Genomic DNA, 18,813 nt, shown 5'->3' on the forward strand with positions numbered 1-18,813 from the left:
TTATTTAGTAGAGAATTATTTAGTAGAGAACATCGACGATAAATTTCGCAACTTTTGGTCGCTAATAAAAAAGTATTGCCTGTACCGGAAGTAGTAAACGATGTGCGCGTGACATCACGGGTTGTGGAGCTCCTCTCATTGTTTACAATCATAGCCACCAGCAGCGAGAGTGATTCGGACCTAGAAAGCGACGATTTCCCCATTAATTTGAGCGAGGAGGAACGATTTGTGGATGAGGATAGTGAGAGTGAAGGACTAGAAAAAAAAAAAGGCAAGAACAGTGGGAGCGATTCAGATGTTATTAGACACATTTTCTATTGATTGATTGATCGATTGGGGCTTCACGGTGGCAAAGGGGTTAGTGCGTCTGCCTCACAATACGAAGGTCCTGCAGTCCTGGGTTCAAATCCAGGCTCGGGATCTTTCTGTGTGGAGTTTGCATGTTCTCCCCGTGAATGCGTGGGTTCCCTCCGGGTACTCCGGCTTCCTCCCACCTCCAAAGACATGCACCTGGGGATAAGTTGATTGGCAACACTAAATTGGCCCTAGTGTGTGAATGTGAGTGTGAATGTTATCTGTCTATCTGTGTTGGCCCTGCGATGAGGTGGCGACTTGTCCAGGGTGTACCCCGCCTTCCGCCCGATTGTAGCTGAGATAGGCGCCAGCGCCCCCCGCGACCCCAAAAGGGAATAAGCGGTAGAAAATGGATGTATGGATGATTGATTGATTGATACTTTTATTAGTAGATTGCACAGTTCAGTACATATTCTGTACAATTGACCACTAAATGGTAACACCCGAATAAGTTTTTCAACTTGTTTAAGTCGGGGTCCTCGTTAATCAATCCATGGTAAAAGGATAATTCTGGAAAATCCCTAATCTGTTTATTGTGTTACTAGTGTTTTAGTGAGATTATATGGTACCTGAAAGTCGGAGGGGTGTGGCCACGGGTGTGGTGACTGCCAGTGTCTCCGGTGGGAGGAGGTAAGAGGGTCCGCAGCTGCAGGAGGACGCAAGCCCCGCTCATAACTACGGTAACAGCCGACTTATTACCACAAATATCTCACTGAAACCTGCCGGTTAACATGTGGTAGACAACCATGTTCACTTGACCGCTCTGTTCCATAGTAAAGCTTCACCTTCGGGAATGTAAACAAGGAAACACCGGCTGAGTTTGTGTTGCTAAAGGCAGCTGCAATACACTGCTTTCCACCTACACCTTTCTTCATTGACTTCTCCATTATTAATTGAACAAATTGCAAAAGATTCAGCAACACAGATGTCCAGAATACTGTGTAATTATGCGGTTAAAGCAGATGACTTTTAGCGGTGAGCAGTGCTGGAAGTACATGTCTGCAACAACTGGTGACGTCACCGCGTCACCATTCCGCGACGTTTTCAACAGGATACTTCGTGGGAAATTTAAAATTGCAATTTAGTAAACTAAAAAGGCCGTATTGGCATGTGTTGCAATGTTAAGATTTCATCATTGATATATAAACTATCAGACTGCGTGGTCGGTAATAGTGGGTTTCAGTAGGCCTTTAACAAACAACAACAAAGTAGTGACTTGTGGCATATAATAGTGGTAGTTAAATTTTGGTGTTTATTTTAGTGTGTTTTGAAAAAGTACAGTAACAACTAATCTGCTCCACTTATAAGCAACCAGCTGTGTTTTACATCACTCCTAGGGTATTGCCTCATTAAGCTTAAAACCTCAACTGTATACATAATAGAAATGGTACCTAGTTTTACCTGGGCCAATAGCGAGTAGAGAGTCTCGCCAAGCTGATTAGTTATTGTACCGTGGAAAAGTAGCCTCTTGAGTTAATGTTCAGGTTTACACAATCTCACCTGTCTGATCAATATGTATTAGTTATTATAGTGCTCATTATGTCAATCCACTCTGCAGGCTTTACTCAATCACCCATCATACTTATAATTTTAAAACATTTATTTTTGATCCTGTGTTGACAATGAAGAAATTCTCAGAGAATTTAAATCCCTTAAATTGATTGCAACTGGACTGTTTGGTTTGTCTTAGAAGACCTTTCGTCTCTCTCATCAGTTCATGCGTAGAGACGTTGCGATGAGAGGCAAAATGTCTTTTCAGACAAACCAAACAGTCAATTTGCAACTAATGGAAATCCCTGAGATTACAATGATGATTATACACATTTATTCTGTCACTTACCATTGTACTATCATCTTTTATCTCCCTTTCTTGCCTCCTTTCTTCTTTGTGTCCAACTGCAGGTCGTTCCTACCTATTTCCCTTTGAAGATGGCTTCCTTGACGATGGCCATGGTGACCCGTCCTTCACCCCAAGCATGAACTCCCCAACCCATTGCCAAAATGGAGAGAGGATGGAGCGCTACTCCAGGAAGGTCTTTGTTGGTGGCCTACCCCCTGATATAGACGAAGGTAAATGATGTTTGCTTGGTTCCGAGTCAGCCCTCGCTTCTTTTTGTGCTGGCATGCTAAACAACGTGGGTCGTGGTCAGTGCAGGGCCAACTCTAGGCTTTTCGTGCCCCAAAAAATATTTTGTTCGTGGGCCCATTTCTTACATATTACTTGTGTACAACACGCTTGTGGCTGACTAAAGCCTCTTGAATATTGCAACACAGTTGTCGCTTGCCACATCATCATTCGAAGTTAGCTCCTCGTAAAGGTGATTATGTTGGTGTTATTTTGTGTCTAGAGGGCTTTTTTAATGTTAAAATGTATTTAGAAATTCGTAAAGAGGCCTTTATGCTCTCGTTAAAAAATATATATATGTACAGTCATGGTCAAAAGTTTACATACATTTGTAAAGAACATAATGTCATGGTTTTCTTGAGTTTCTAATAATATCTACAACTCTTGTTTTTTTTTGTGATAGAGTGATTGGCGCACATAACTTTTTTGTCACAAAAAACATCCATGAAGCTTGGTTCTTTTATGAATTTATTATGGCTCTGCTGAAAATGTGACCAAATCTGCTGAGTCAAAAGTATACATACAGCAATGTTTATTTGGTTACACGTCCCTTGGAAAGTTTCACTGCAATAAGGCGCTTTGGGTAACCATTCACAAGCTTCTGGCCAGCTTCTGGTTGAATTTTTGACCCCTCCTCTTGACACAATTGACATCACATAGACAAAGATAAGACCTTCTGCAGGAAAGTTCTGTGGTCAGATAAAACAAAAATGTAGCTGTTTGGCCACCATACCCAGCAATATGTTTGGAGGACAAAATGTGAGGCCTTTAATCCCATGAATACCAAGTCTACCATCAAGCACGGTGGTAGTAGTATTACGCTCTGGGCCCATTTTTCTGCCAATCGAACTGGTGCTTTACAGAGAGTAAATTGGACTTTGAAAAAGGAGGACTACCTCCAAATTCTTCAGGACAACCTAAAATCCTCAGCCCGGAGTTTGGGTCTTGGGCGCAGTTGGGTGTTCCAACAGGACAATGCACACCCCAAAGGTGGTAAAGGAATGGCTTTTAAATCAGGCTAGAAATAATGTTCTAGAATGGCCTTCCCAAAATCCTGATTTAAACATGTGGACAATGCTGAAGAAACAAGTCCATGTCAGAAAACCACCAAAATTAGCTGAACTGCACTAATGTTGTAAAGAGGAGTGGTCAAAAATTCAACCAGAAGCTTGTGGATTACCACCAAAGCGCCTTATTGCAGTGAAATTTGCCAAGGGACATGTAACCAAATATAAACATTGCTGTATGCATATTTTTAAACCAGCAGATTAGGTCACATTTTTAGTAGACCAATAATAAATTCATAAAAGAACCAAACTTCATGAATGTTTTTTTGTGACCAACAAGTATGTGCACCAATCACTGTATCACAAAAACATAAGAGTTGTAGAAATTATTGGAAACTCAAGACAGCCATGACATTATGTTCTTCTCAAACCTTTGACCACAACGTGGTAATTCCTACTTTGCAGAAATTCATTTACCACGGCCAGGCCCAAAATTAATTATAAGCGATAAACAGGGGTTTACTGTATTGCTCTTGGCGACCAGAAGTAGGTTTGGCTATGGGAGCGTGTGCATAAGAGAGACAACCGACAAAAATGCAATTCAAGTACATTTGTAATTAGATATTAAGAAATAATGTAATGATAATACTTTACAAGTTATACAAAGATTTTTATATACTCTAAATGATTACGTATGAACAATAAACAAAAACACTACATTGACAACAATTTAGTTCAATCCGATATGTCCAAAAGTCCTGTGTTTATATTTCAGATAATATCCCAAGTTGACATTAAATGGTAAAACAATTGATTTAACGGTACAAGGGGGAAAGAAAAGTGTTCCACCGCAATGAAGCCAATTCAAAACTTCTATGCTGCTACAGCATAATTGGAAAAAGTAAACAAAACACAATAAATGGACAAAGCTTATAAAAAAAAAAAAAATGTTCTGTATATATTATATTTTGAGGAAAAGGGTTTGGTTACAATATAGACTGAAATAGTACGGTCGTTTAAGAAGTACGGCCGTAAATCTGTCACAATGACAACTAGCAATTATCTTTATGGGATTTTGAATAAATGCGTCTAAATCACACTAAAACTATGACAAAGGACATGTTGACTCGCTGCTGAATAAAAGCATAATTGTATCCATGAGGTGATTCAGTCCATCAGAGTAGAACAAGCAAACACCTGCAGAGCATGGCGATCACAGTGATGATCAGCTACTGAAGAGACCAGCTGCCATAATCATGTGCCCCCGTTAGGGAGTGTGGCCCTAAACAACTGCATAGAATGTTTGCCATGGGCCGGCCCTGGGTCAGTTGAATAAATGTTTGTATTTTTAATGGAGAAACTGCTGCTAGCACATTAAGTACCACTATTACCAATAGTACAAAACCCAAAACCAGTGAAGTTGGCACGTTGTATAAATTGTAAATTAAAACAGAATACATTGATTTACAAATCCTTTGCAACCTATATTCAAATGAATACACTGCAAAGACAGGATAATTAATGTTTGAACTGGTAAACATTGTTATTTGAATGTTATTACCTTTGGAGTATAGTGGGAATAAATTGAGAACAGGAAGTGGACAAAAGTGTTAGCAACTGCTCTGTAAAGGAAAATGGGTGAGATTAAATAAGCTCTGCTTCTTCCTACTCCTTTTCGAACATATTGAAAAGAGAAACTGGAAATTGTGATGTATCATGTTGTAATTGTATGTATGTTTGAAATAAACTCAAACTCAAACTCCCTGTAGACTGCGGTGGCATTCCAAGATAAATGCTACATTTCATCACTTCAGAAAACTTCTGTACTGTAGGTATTTGCAAAACATTCTATTGGATTCAGATAACTTTATTCATTTCCATTGGGAATTTTAGGGTTCAGAAAAAATTATAAAATTGACTTCAATTCATTTCAATGAGCGGGAATTCTGTTGCACACCCCTTTTACAGATATGGATGCCCTATTAGTGGTATTCTTGGTTTTAAGATCAAATGGTGTACTACGGGAATTGTTACCACCCCTGATAAAGGCCTGGTGGCTGAAAGGATTTGCTGATGATTAAAAGGTCCATTAAGATATGCTGTAAATAATAAATAATTTTAACTGAAGAATAGAGAGTATAATTTTTTTCCCAATTTTGATGCATTTGTGTTCCTATTCCAAATATTTTGATAACTTTTTCCCTTTTTTAAAGCTCTAGCAGTGTCCGACATTGTTCCTCTTAAAACCTTTTTTGATATTATCATCATCATCATTGGACTGAATCGTAGCTTTATACAAAACCAGTGAAGTTGGCACATTGTGTAAATCGTGAATAAAAACAGAATACAATGATTTGCAAATCCTTTTCAACTTATATTAAATTGAATAGACTGCAAAGACAAGATACTTGACATTCAAACTGGAAACGTGTTATTTTTCCAAATATTAGCTCAGCTATGATCCGTTACCCGGGTCATGGCATGATTTATGTTTAGTAGTTTCCAATGGTTTTAGTCTGTTCTCCTGACTGCACCCTCTTTCCTTTTGTTTGCTGTTGGTTTCCATGGGCACTGATTCCCCTCACCTGTGTTAGTTTAGCAATTAGTGTTCCCACCAGGTGTTTTGGTTAATCACTCCTCTTTATAGTTTTCTGTCACCCAGCTCTAGTTGCTGAGTCAATACTCGCTATAGGCGACATTTACGTTCCATTTGGTTTTGCAACTCGCCCTAGTGTTTTTTCCGCACTGCAGTATTCTTCACTGTTCACCCTTGGTGACATTTCGTTTTTTTGGCTCCCCGAGCTTTTGTATTTTTTGTCCTGCCGTTAATATATAAAACTCAATACTACCTGCACACTGCTCCTGCTTTTCTGTCTGAATTGGAGGGAACACGACCAATGCAGCCATGCTTTCCAATCATAAGAAGCTCATTTGGAATTTGATGCCTGCAACATGTTTCAAAAAATCTGGCACATTTGGTTATAGTTGCGTTTTCTTCCTGATTTTGGCAGTGACAAAACTGTGCCATGCACTTTATACAAACCCCGTTTCCATAAGAGTTGGGAAATTGTGTTCCATGTAAATATAAACGGAATACAAGGATTTATAAATCATTTTCAACCCATATTCAATTGAATATGCTACAAAGACAACTTATTTGATGTTTAAACTGATAAACTTTTTTTTTTTTTTGCAAATAATCATTAACTTTAGAATTTGATGCCAGCAACACATGACAAAGAAGTTGGGAAAGCTGGCAATAAATACTGATAAAGTTGAGGAATGCTCATCAAACACTTATATGGAACATCCCACAGGTGTGCAGGCTAATTGGGAACAGTTGGGCGCCATAATTGGGTATGAAAACAGATTCCATGAAATGCTAAGTAATTCACAAAAAAAGGATGGTGCGAGGGTCACCAATTTGTAAGCAAATTGTCGAACAGTTTTAGAACAACATTTTTCCCTGAGCTATTGCAAGGAATTTAGGGATTTTACCATCTACGGTCCGTAAAATCATCAAAAGGTTCAGAGAATCTGGAGAAATCACTGCACGTAAGCGATGTAATTACGGACCTTTGAGTCCTCAGGCGGTACTGCATCTAAAACCAACATCAGTGTGTAAAGGATATCACCACATGGGCTCAGGAACACTTCAGAAAACCACTGTCAGTAACTACAGTTAGTAGCTATATCTGTAAGTGCAAGTTAAAACTATACGATGCAAAGCGAAAGCCATTTATCAACAACGCCCAGAAACGCCACCGGCTTCACTGGGCCCGAGCTCATCTAAGATGGACTGATGCAAAGTGGAAAAGTGTTCTGTAGTTTGATGAGTCCACATTTCAAATTGTTTTTGGAAAATGTGGATGTTGTGTCCTCCTGACCAAAGAGGAAAAGAACCATTCAGACTGTTATCGGCGTAAAGTTCAAAAGCCAGCATCTGTGATGGTATGGGGGTGTATTAGTGCTCAAATCATGGGTAACTTACACGTCTGTGAGGGCACCATGAATGCCGAAAGATACATTTTGGAGCAACATATGTTGCCATCCAAGCAACGTCTTTTTATGAACGCCCCTGCTTATTTCAGCAAGACAATGCCAAGCCACATTCTGCACGTGTTACAACAGCGTGGCTTTGTAGTAAAAGACTGCGGGTACTTGACTGGGTCCAGACCTGTCTCCCATTGGGAAATGTGTGGTGCATTATAAAGCATAAAATACCACAACTTAAGCGGTACATGAATTGATTAACGTGGACCCTGACTTAAACAACTTGAAAAACTTATTCGGGTGTTACCATTTAGTGTTACCATTTAGTGTACTGAACTGTGCAATCTCCTAATAAAAGTATCAATCAATCAAAAAAAACCATCTAGCTGAATAGCTTAAAAAATTGGTCTCCCTGGTTCCCAAACGTTTACTGAGTGATTTTAAAAGGAAAGGTGACGTAACACAGTGGTAAAAATGCCCCTGTGCTAACTTTTTGGCAATGTGTTGCTGCCATTAAATTCTAAGCTAATGATTATTTGCAAAAAAAAAAAAAGTTTCTCAGTTCGAATATTAAGTATCTTGTCTTTGCAGTGTATTCAATTGAATATACGTTGAAAAGGATTTGCAAATCATTGTATTCTGTTTTTATTTACGATTTACACTAAAGGCCAACTTCACTGATTTTGGGTTTTGTAGTTCCCATCCCTATTCCTTTGTCCACTATGTGTTTCGGCCTCAACACCAGGTGGTTGACGTAAAAAGTCTAAGGACCCTGCTCCCAAACTAGAAAAATACCTGGGTCTCTCTTTGTTTGAGTTTATTCTCATTGTACCCGTATTTGCCACAAAAATGCAGCAGATAGGCACCAAGCATGTCCTTGATTCCACATTAATGCATAATAACCATTGATATTATCTGCTCTAAAAAGCGCAACAATGACGTCTGTTGTACTTTCCTCTCCTTTGCGTTTGAACAGATGAGATCACCAACAGTTTCCGTCGTTTTGGACACCTGGTGGTAGACTGGCCCCACAAAGCAGAGAGCAAATCCTACTTCCCGCCTAAAGGTAATGTGAGTTTCTCCAAACAAAATCTGAAATGTTCCCATCAGACATCAAAACTACACCAATAAATATCACCTTGTGTGTTTCTCGCCATCATAGGGTGCTGAAATTGTTCATGTTACTCAGAAATCACAGCTCATGCTAGGAGAGCATGGGGGTGTCTGTTGATTTGTGTAGCCCAGCTACAGTAATCATACACTATTCACCCTACTAAGGTTTATTTCTTCAGTTACCGAAAGAAGATGTTTCTCAACAACCCCCTGGGTTTTCTATTTCTTTTCGCTTTTCACATTTCTTCATCACTCTGACTGGCTCAGGAGATGTGTGTTATTTAAAGGGGAACTGCACTTGTTTTGGAATTTTGCCTATCGTTCACAATCATTATGAAAGACATGTTTACGGATGGATTTTTTTCTTAAAGTATTCTAAATTTTAAATAAATTTGATCAAAAGTCTGCTTACAGTGGAGCCTATGGAAGCTGTTCAATTATGCCTATAAAGCCCCTAGAAAACATCCAAACACCTCCATTAGGGTTGTATATGCATGATGTAAGTACATATCCATCCATCCATTTTCTACCGCTTATTCCCTTTTTGGGGTCGCGGGGGGCGCTGGCGCCTATCTCAGCTACAATCGGGCGGAAGGCGGGGTACACCCTGGACAAGTCGCCACTTCATCACAGGGCCAACACAGATAGACAGACAACATTCACACTCACATTCACACACTAGGGCCAATTTAGTGTTGCCAATCAACCTATCCCCAGGTGCATGTCTTTGGAAGTGGGAGGAAGCCGGAGTACCCGGAGGGAACCCACGCGTTCACGGGGAGAACATGCAAACTCCACACAGAAAGATCCCGAGCCTGGATTTGAACCCAGGACTGCAGGAACTTCGTATTGTGAGGCAGACGCACTAACCCCCTCTGCCACCGTTGTAATGTAGTAATAGACACATTTATAATAACATTTAATACTTACGTATGTTTTACATTTTAAGCATACGCGGCGCATTAATTGAAAAAACGCATCACAACGTTTGTTTTTCTTTTTCTTCATCACTGATTTTTGAGAGCCAATAAATATAATAAAACATCACTTACTGTACAATGTCTACTGTCATTAGGATGCTGACTGCTCGGATGTTCATTTATTCCCATTAAGGTGAAGAATGTTTCAATCTTTGCGAAGATTTGATTACTTACAAGTGTTCTAGGTAATCATAACTTGGACGGTTAGTAGATCGGCCATGCCAGCAACTTGAGGATTGCAAGTTCAATCCCCGCTTCTGTCATCCTAGTCACTGCGGTAATGCTCTGAGGCAAGACACTTTACACACTTTCTCCGAGTGCCACCCACACTATTTCAAATGTACCTTAGATTATGGGTTTCACTATGTAAAAGTGCTTTGAGTCACTACAGAAAAGCGCTATTTTCACAAATTCACAAAACTCACACACACTTCTCCCAAACTCATGTCTTGACATTTGTTTTCCTTTTTAAATTGGAAGGATTCTTTGGAATAGGCATGACTCTACTAATACCACACCCAACAGAAAAAAATGTGGCAAGCATTTAGTGGAATGAATGAGGCTTTCGTGTGAGTGTCATGTCATGTTGCTCAAATTAAAAACAAAAACACTTCCTTCCGTCTTTAAATACTCCATGGGGAAATGCCAAAATATGATGTCAATGTCGCCGTCTCTATTTAAATGTGGCTAATAGAGAGAGACGCCAGAGTATGAAAAGCCCCAGTGTAAAAATGCAACACTTTTGTTTTTGCTTGCACTTTTTACGAGCTGGACTATTTCACTCAAATATTGTTGACAAATCTGTCTAAATCGGTGTTAGTGAGCGCTTCTCATTTACTAAGATAATTCACCCACCTCACAGGTGTAGCATGTCAAGATGCTGATTAGACAGCATGAATATTGTACAGGTGTGCCTTAGGGTAGCAACTATAAAATGTGCAGTCCAATTTTTATCACGTGGCAACCTCTGAGGAAGGCCGCAGTTGTAGCCGAAACAGTCAGGTAGAGAAATAAACACACAGTTCTGCCTATAAGAATAATAAATTGTATAAAACAAGCAGTTTTATTACACAGAAGGATGACACAGATGTTGCAAGTTATGGCTGCAACGATTAATCCGATTAGAAAAAAAAAAAATTTGATTAATCGTTTACTGAGTAACTAATTAGAATTGATCAAATCTGGACCGCAGAAAAAATATGTATTTCAACTGTTTTTCCAACCTTACGCATTGAGACTATGGACAAGTTGTCCCCAAACTATGTCCCGCGGGCAGAATATGACTCGCCAGCGTCCAAAATCCAAATCCGTCCAAAAGTTTTTATTTTTTTATTTGCCCTTTCTAAATTTGTTTTTCTCCAGCTATTACTCTCGGGGTCTCCCAGCCGCGCAGGCAAATCATATTGTCTAGAAATGCATTTTCCCATTGATAACGTGACATCATCGCGCTCGTGCTACAAAGACAACATATTTGATGTTCAAACTGATAAACTTTTTTTTTTTTTTTTGCAAATAATCATTAACTTTAGAATTTGATGCCAGCAACACGTGACATAGAAGTTGGGAAAGGTGGCAATAAATAGTGATAAAGTTGAGGAATGTTCATCAAACACTTATTTGGAACATCCCACAGGTGTGCAGGCTGATTGGGAACAGGTGGGTGCTATGATTGGGTATAAAAAAATGCTCAGTCTTTCACAAGAAAGGATGGGGCGAGGTACACCCCTTTGTCCACAACTGCGTGAGCAAATAGTCAAACAGTTTAAGAACAACGTTTCTCAGAGTGCAATTGCAAGAAATTTAGGGATTTCAACATCTACGGTTCATAATATAATGAAAAGGTTCAGAGAATCTGGAGAAATCACTCCAGGTAAGCGGCATGGCCGGAAACCAACATTAATTGACCGTGACCTTTGATCCCTCGGACGGCACTGTATCAAAAAACGACATCAATCTCTAAAGGATATCACCACGTGGGCTCAGGAGCACTTCAGAAAACCACTGTCACTAAATACAGTTTTCGCTACATCTGTAAGTGCAAGTTAAAGCTCTACTATGCAAAGCCAAAGCCATTTATCAACAACATCCAGAAACGCCGCCGACTTCTCTGGGCCCGAGATCATCTAAGATGGACTGATGCAAAGTGGAAAAGTGTTCTGTGGTCTGACGAGTCCACATTTCAATTTTTGGGGGGAAATATTCAACATTGTGTTATCCGGACCAAAGGGGAAGCAAACTATCCAGACAGTTATCGACGCAAAGTTCAAAAGCCAGCATCTATGATGGTATGGGGGTCCATTAGTGTCTAAGGCATGGGTAACTTACACATCTGTGAAGGCACCAATAATACTGAAAGGTGCATGCAGATTTTGGAACAACATATGCTGCAATCTGAGACCCGTCTTTTTCATGGACGCCCCTGCTTATTTCATCAAGACAATGCCAAGCCACGTTCAGCACGTGTTACAACTGCATGGCTTCGTGAAAAAAAGAGTGCGGGTACTTTCCTGGCCCGCCTGCAGTCCAGACATGTCTCCCATCGAAATGTGTGGCGCATTATTAAACGTAAAATAAGACAGAGGGGACCCCGGACTGTTGAACGACTGAAGCTCTACATAAAACAAGAATGGGAAAGAATTCCACTTTCAAAGCTTCAACATTTAGTTTCCTCAGTTCCCAAACGTTTATTGAGTGTTGTTAAAAGAAAAGGTGTTGTAACACAGTGGTGAACATGCCCTTTCCCAACTACTCTGGCACGTGTTGCAGCCATGAAATTATAAGTTAATTATTATTTGAAAAAAAAAATAAAGTTTATGAGTTTGAACATCAAATATCTTGTCTTTGTAGTGCATTCAATTGAATATGGGTTGAAAATGATTTGCAAATCATTGTATTCCGCTTATATTTACATCTAACACAATTTCCCAACTCATATGGAAACGGAGTTTGTATATACCGTTGTACACACACACACACACACACACCTCGGCCCAATTTTTTTACCCTAATGCGGCCCCCAAGTCAAAAGGTTTGGGGACCCTTGCTATAGACTAAAGTATGTTTTATCCAAGTCCTTTTATAATCTACAGATTACTAACATAATCGATAGCTGCAGCCATATCGCAGGTGTTGAGGCGTGTGTAATAACATCAAGACTTCAGGCATACTTGACTGCAGTTCGTTGTGGCCATTACTTAAGTGGGTAAATGCTCACATTTGTGGCACTCTGAAACTATGTTCTCTTTACAGACAAATCTGGGTTTTCACAGTTTTGGGCAGATGGCAGACAAAGTATATGGCGTTGTGTAGGCGAGCGGTTTGGTGATGTCTACATTTTTTAGATGGAGTAGCCCATTTTATTGCAAACGAACACAGAACACATTATTGATATAATCTTCCAGGCACAGCGATATCATGAATAAATCTTATGGCCCATTGTAGTGTCGTTCATCCTCGAGCATCCCCTGATGTTGCAGTTAATTCAAAATCTCATATTGCGTATACAGCATATAAGGGAAATAGTGGTCAGAACAGATCCTGACTTGTTTTCTGACCACAACATTTATTCATTTGTGGCTTCTTCTTGAGTAATCTACACATTGAAAAAGCACAAGGCAATGTTTGTTTCCTTAATGAACCCATTCCTTTGAAACGACACACATTTTAATGTGGTAAACAAGGTCTGTTTTTTTGCTCTTATTTGTGCTATACAGTTGTGATCAAACTTAATCAACCCCCACACAATTTTGGTGTTTTAGCAAGTTGGACATTTATTCCATATTTTGTTTATAGTCATATCAAATAAAGATGTGTCAAATAGACAAATGCAACTTAAATTGTAACACTGTGTTTTGCAAAATACCAAAAAAGGAAATTTTTCTTAATATCTTTGACAAAATTATTCAACCGCCTAGTTACATGCATCTTTAGTACTTAGTAGAACACCCTTTGGCAGTAATTACATCCTTCAAACGTGATACATAACCAGACACAAGCTTCTTGCAACGATCTACAGGTATTTTAGCCCATTCCTCTTGGGCAAAGGCCTCCAGTTCATTCATATTCTTTGGCTTGCGTGCTGCAACTGCCTTCTTCAAGTCCCACCACAGGTTTTCTATAGGATTTAGGTCTGGCGACTGTGAAGGCCACTCCAGAGTCTTCAAGCCCTTCTGCAACCACTCTGATGTTGATTTGGAGGTATGCTTGGGATCGTTGTCCTGTTGAAGGTCCAACGTCTCCCAAGCCTCAGCTTCGTCACTGACTTCATGATATTTGCAGCTAATATATCCTGGTAGGAAATAGAATTCATAATGCCTTGAACGCGCTGGAGATTCCCGGTACCTGAGGCAGAGAAACAACCCCAGAGCATGATTGACCCCCCCACCATGCTTAACAGCAGGCAAGGTGTTCTTCTCTTTGTAAGCTTCATTTTTTCTCCTCCAGACATAACGTTGATTCATAGGCCCAAAGAGTTCCACTTTTGTCTCATCACTCCATAGAGCAGTTTCCCAAAACCTTTGGGGTTTGTCCAGATGATTTTTGGCATACTGGAGTCTATTTTTCTTGTGCCTGGTAGTCAGAAGTGGGGTGCGCCAGGGAGTTCTGGCATGGAGGCCTTCATCTCGTAGTACGCGCCTTATTGTCTGGGACGAAACCTGCGTTATCCCCTCTGCAATGTCCTGCTGTAGTTCCTCAGCTGTTACCCGGGGGTTTTTCACCACTGTACGCTTCAAATACCGGACAGCAGTTGCACACAGCATCCTCTATCTACCACGCCCAGTTAGTGTTTCCACTGTGCCTTTAGCTTTAAACTTGCGAATTATGCTCCCAACTGTGTCTCTTGGAATGTGTAATGTCTTTGCTATTTTCTTATATCCATATCCTTTCTTTTGAAGAGAAATTACCTCCTCTCTTGACTTCTTTGACCACTCCCTGGACTTCACCATGTTGCAAATACACCATTGACCATCTACAAGAAGCTGAGCGTCACAGTCTTTTTCAATCAGTTTAATTGTTGCTCGTTATGGTTCTAATCACATCTACAGGTGTCAACACCTGATTGAAAAGACCTTATTCCAATTCTGTTCTTAAGAGTTATGATCTTCAAGGGGTTGAATAATTTTGTCAATGAGATATTAAGAGAATTGACACTGTTTGGTATGTTACATAATATAATGTTGTAATTCAAGTTGCATTTGTCTATTTAATGCATCTTTATTTGATATGACTATAAACAAAATAGGAAATAAATGTCCAACTTGCTAAAACACCAAAATTGTGTGGGGGTTGAATAATTTTGATCATAACTGTACATCAATTAATACAAAATTACTAGTCAGTTGTCAGTAAAGTCAAGTAATAAAATGTATTTTTTCCACCTCTATTACATCATTAAAGCCGCAGAATTAGTATATAAAATGCATCCAGAAAGTTTTTACAGCGCATCAAATTTTCAACATGTTGCTGTTTTGTTACAGCATTATTCCAAAATGGAATAAATACATTTTTGTCCTCAAAATTCTACAGACAATACCCCATGAAAAAAATGAATGTCATTGCTGCTAAAGGTGCATCAACAAATTATTGAGCCAATACCGTGAATACTTATGTACAGTTGATGTATTCATTAATTTTAAGAAATTTTCATTATAATGGGTATTGTCTGTAGAATTTTCAGGACAAAAAGGAATTTATTCCATTCTGGAATAAGGCTGTAACATAACTAAATGTGGAAAAAGTGAAGTGCTGTGAATAGTTTGCGGGTGCACTGTAAATGCATGGTCGTGCAGTCATGAGCCCATACTTTCCCACTTGAGATTGTCTTGATTTTTTCGTTCCGTTGCAATATTCAATATTTAAGTGAAAAAAGCATGCCCTGCAACCCCGAACGGGAGAAACGGTAGAAAATGGATGAATGGGTTATAGTTTTGGAAACGTTTCGAAATATAACAAAAATATACTGGTTTTTCGCCCATCAACCTTTGTTTTTGAAACACACAAAATAAAACCATTACTCGTGTTATGTACCCATGAATGATCTCCAACTGCTAACAACCAACCGTATTTTTTTAAAGTATTCTGGTGGGATGTGATACTTTTTTTAGCAATGTGAAACAATTGTCTTGCATCAGTTTTCTGCTCTTTATTAAACTGTAACTATTTGTTCTAGCTTTACAGCCTACTTAGGAAAAAAGCCACTTAGGAGCTCAGCAGCTGTGTCTATTTGCTGATATCAGACACATTTCTAGCAAAGGCCAGGAAGTGTTTTGGAGTAAAAAAAAAAAAACTGAAGTGGGGACAAACAGTTGCTAAAATGCTGTCAGATTACCTTCTCCCCCCAAAAATATAGCGATTAAATCAGTTTAATCTGTGCATCCATTGAAAAAGGATTATTATGAAAAAGACATGACATGAACACATATCAGGTTTGCGATCTTGACTGGTCGAGTGAGTTCTGGTTACTATGGTGAAGTCACGAAACCCCCCCCACCCCCCTCCGCCCTCCATATTACCCAACACCGTCGTCAGTGGTGACGCTGCAAATGTTAAGGAGCTATTTTGGTCTGTGAGCAAGGATTCAAGGGAAAGCTGTAAACTGCTGCCAGTGTACGAAAACTGCTTTCCATCACAATTGTTTTTGAACATCAGCCTCTATCAAAATACTGTATATATACATCAGGTATGAAATTGATGATAACACTTGTATAGCCAAGATATAATGTTTGTATTTTTGTTGAGCAGAACGCATCCTAACTTTTGCTAGCGTTGCCTTTGTATTTTGTATTTATTGTATTTTCTCTTTGTAGTTACGCTTTTCTTCTTTAGAAGTTGAAATAGTGATCCATATTTAAGCTACGCCCCATATTAGTGTTCCCCACACATTTATTTATTTGTTGGGGCCCACTACTAAATTTGGATTACCACAAATACAAGGTGGCACTTGCTCATAAACACATTGTAATGGGACTGTCTGTAACTGGCGTTCCTACTCAATAGTAAGGATCAGTGTTACCCTCCGTACTGTGTCTCCTCTTGATTAAAAAAAAAAAAGGAACTACAGTTCATCCTCGTTTATCGCTGTTACCGCACATGAGTAGGGATTGTTTTTAATATATCTAATATTTTCATGGTTTGAGCATATAAACAGTTTTAAGACCTTTTAAATATGTTTGTACCATTTTACAGCTCTTTAAACATGAAATAACACCCATAAAGTCACCTTTACACTTATGTCACCCAACACATTAGCCTTAAGTGAGTTGTACTGTAGATTACAGTACTCACGGGTAGCCCAGAGGTAATTACTTTCAGTTAGGACTGCACTTAGATTTACTGAAACAATGGGCGTAAAAACTTGGTCAACTTGACAGTCGCAGCTACGATCATTAACTTAGCTGTTGGCATTCCGAGTTGGCATTGCATGTCTGCGTTGTCATTCCACATCGCTCAACTGTTGTCGAAGATGAAGCGCATTAAAAGTTTGAATCTCCATTTCGGCCGGGCGGTTGTTGGTTTCTGATAGTTTATAGCAGTCTTGTTAGCCGGAAGTTACGTTCCCGCTGTTGTCTTTTGACATCACTGGCGTCCAGGTCTCACCAATGTGGAGATGTGTTATAGATGAGGTAGACGTTGAAAATAAAGTCAGTTAAAATGTTGTTCCGCCAAAAGCTTTTCAATTTGAGATTGTCGCGGTGAAGACAGCGCCAAGATTAGCCGTACTTAAGATCTCTCCAGGGATTTTCAATCGGATTCCAGTCAAGGCTCTGGCAGGGCCACTGAAGGACATTTACAGAGTTGTCCTGAAGCCATTCCTTTGATATCTTGGCTGAGTGCTTAGGATCGTTGTCCTGCTGAAAGATAAACACTTGCCCCAGTCTGAGTTCAAGAGTGCTTTGGCGTAGGTTTTAATCCAGGATGTCTCTGTACATTGCTGCATTCATCTTTCCCTCTATCCTGACTAGTCTTCCAGTTCTTGCCGCTGAAAAGCATCCCCACAGCATGACGCTGCCACCACCATGCTTCACTGTAAGGATGGTATTGGCCTGGTGATGAGTTCCTCCAAATATGACGCCAGCCTCATACCAAAGAGTTTAATATTTGCTTTGTCTCATCAGACCAGAACATTTTGTTTCTCATTGCCTGAAAGTCTTTCAGGTGGATTTTGGCAAACTTTTATGAAATAATGGCTTTTGTCTGGTCACTACATCATACAGACCTGATTGGTGTATCGGTGTAGAGATGGTTGTCCATCTGAAAGGTTCTCCTCTCTTCGCAGAGGAATGCTATAGCTCTGACAGAGTGAACATTGAGTTCTTGGTCACCTCCCCGACTATGGCCCTTTTCCCCTAATCGCTCAGCTTAGACGGCCAGCCAGCTTTTGAAAGATGGTCCCAAATGTCTACAGTTTACGGATGATAGAGGCCACTGTGCTCATTGGCAGCAGATATTATCTATACTCTTCCCAAGATGTGTGCCTCAAGACAACCCTGTCTTGGAAGTGTTCAGACGATTCCATAGACTTCATTCTTGGTTTGTGCGGTGCCATGCACCATCAAGTGTGGAACCTTATATATAAACAGGTGTGTGCCTTTTCAAATCATGCACAACCGGGTAGACTCCAATTAGGCTCAAGGATCATCAGTTAAAACAGGATGCCCCCTATCTCACTTTCGAGCTTCATGGCAAAGGCTGGGAATACTTATGTACATGTGACTTCTTAGTTCTTGTTTTTATTTATAAATGTGCAAACATACCAAACATATCTGGAAAAAAGAAAAGAAAAAAAATCAGAATTTTCCCTCAGGGATTAATAAAGTATTTTGGATTCTGATAACAAATCACTTTTTTCACATTGCCATTATGGGATATTGCAGGGGTAGGGAACCTGTGGCTCTTTTAAAGACCGCATCTGGCTCTCAGATAAATCTTAACTGACGTTGCTTAACACAATAGGTAATGAATAATTCCGCTGGTAATCACAGTGTTAAAAATAACGTTCCAAATATAAAACATTCTCATGCATTTTAATCCATCCATCCGTTTCTATCGTTCAAGAAGTTGCATTAATGGTCAAAAGTCTCTTATTTATTATTGGTTACCTTCAGAATAACAATGTTGTTAAAAAGAATAACAGATGCAGGCGTTTAGTTGTTGTAATCAGGGAAAGTACAAATAAAAGAGGAGGCGTAGAATTATCTTGTCAGAGCGTGGGACGACACTGTACAAGGGTACAGGTTTACGC

The 18,813-nt window shown here is 39.6% G+C and overlaps 1 protein-coding gene across 7 annotated transcripts in view; it reads left to right on the plus strand.

Annotated features, from left to right (window-relative positions):
* cpeb3 (cytoplasmic polyadenylation element binding protein 3) overlaps positions 1–18,813 on the plus strand; it is a 109,223-nt gene that overhangs the window by 66,052 nt on the left and 24,358 nt on the right. For all 7 annotated transcript variants that reach the window (XM_061910851.1, XM_061910850.1, XM_061910852.1 and 4 more), the window contains 2 exons: positions 2,257–2,424; positions 8,456–8,545. In XM_061910851.1, coding sequence (XP_061766835.1) covers positions 2,257–2,424; positions 8,456–8,545 — 258 coding nt within the window. The remainder of the gene's footprint in view (positions 1–2,256; positions 2,425–8,455; positions 8,546–18,813) is intronic.

Source organism: Nerophis ophidion, linkage group LG09, assembly GCF_033978795.1.
Source record: "Nerophis ophidion isolate RoL-2023_Sa linkage group LG09, RoL_Noph_v1.0, whole genome shotgun sequence".
NCBI classification, from domain to species: Eukaryota; Metazoa; Chordata; class Actinopteri; order Syngnathiformes; family Syngnathidae; genus Nerophis; species Nerophis ophidion.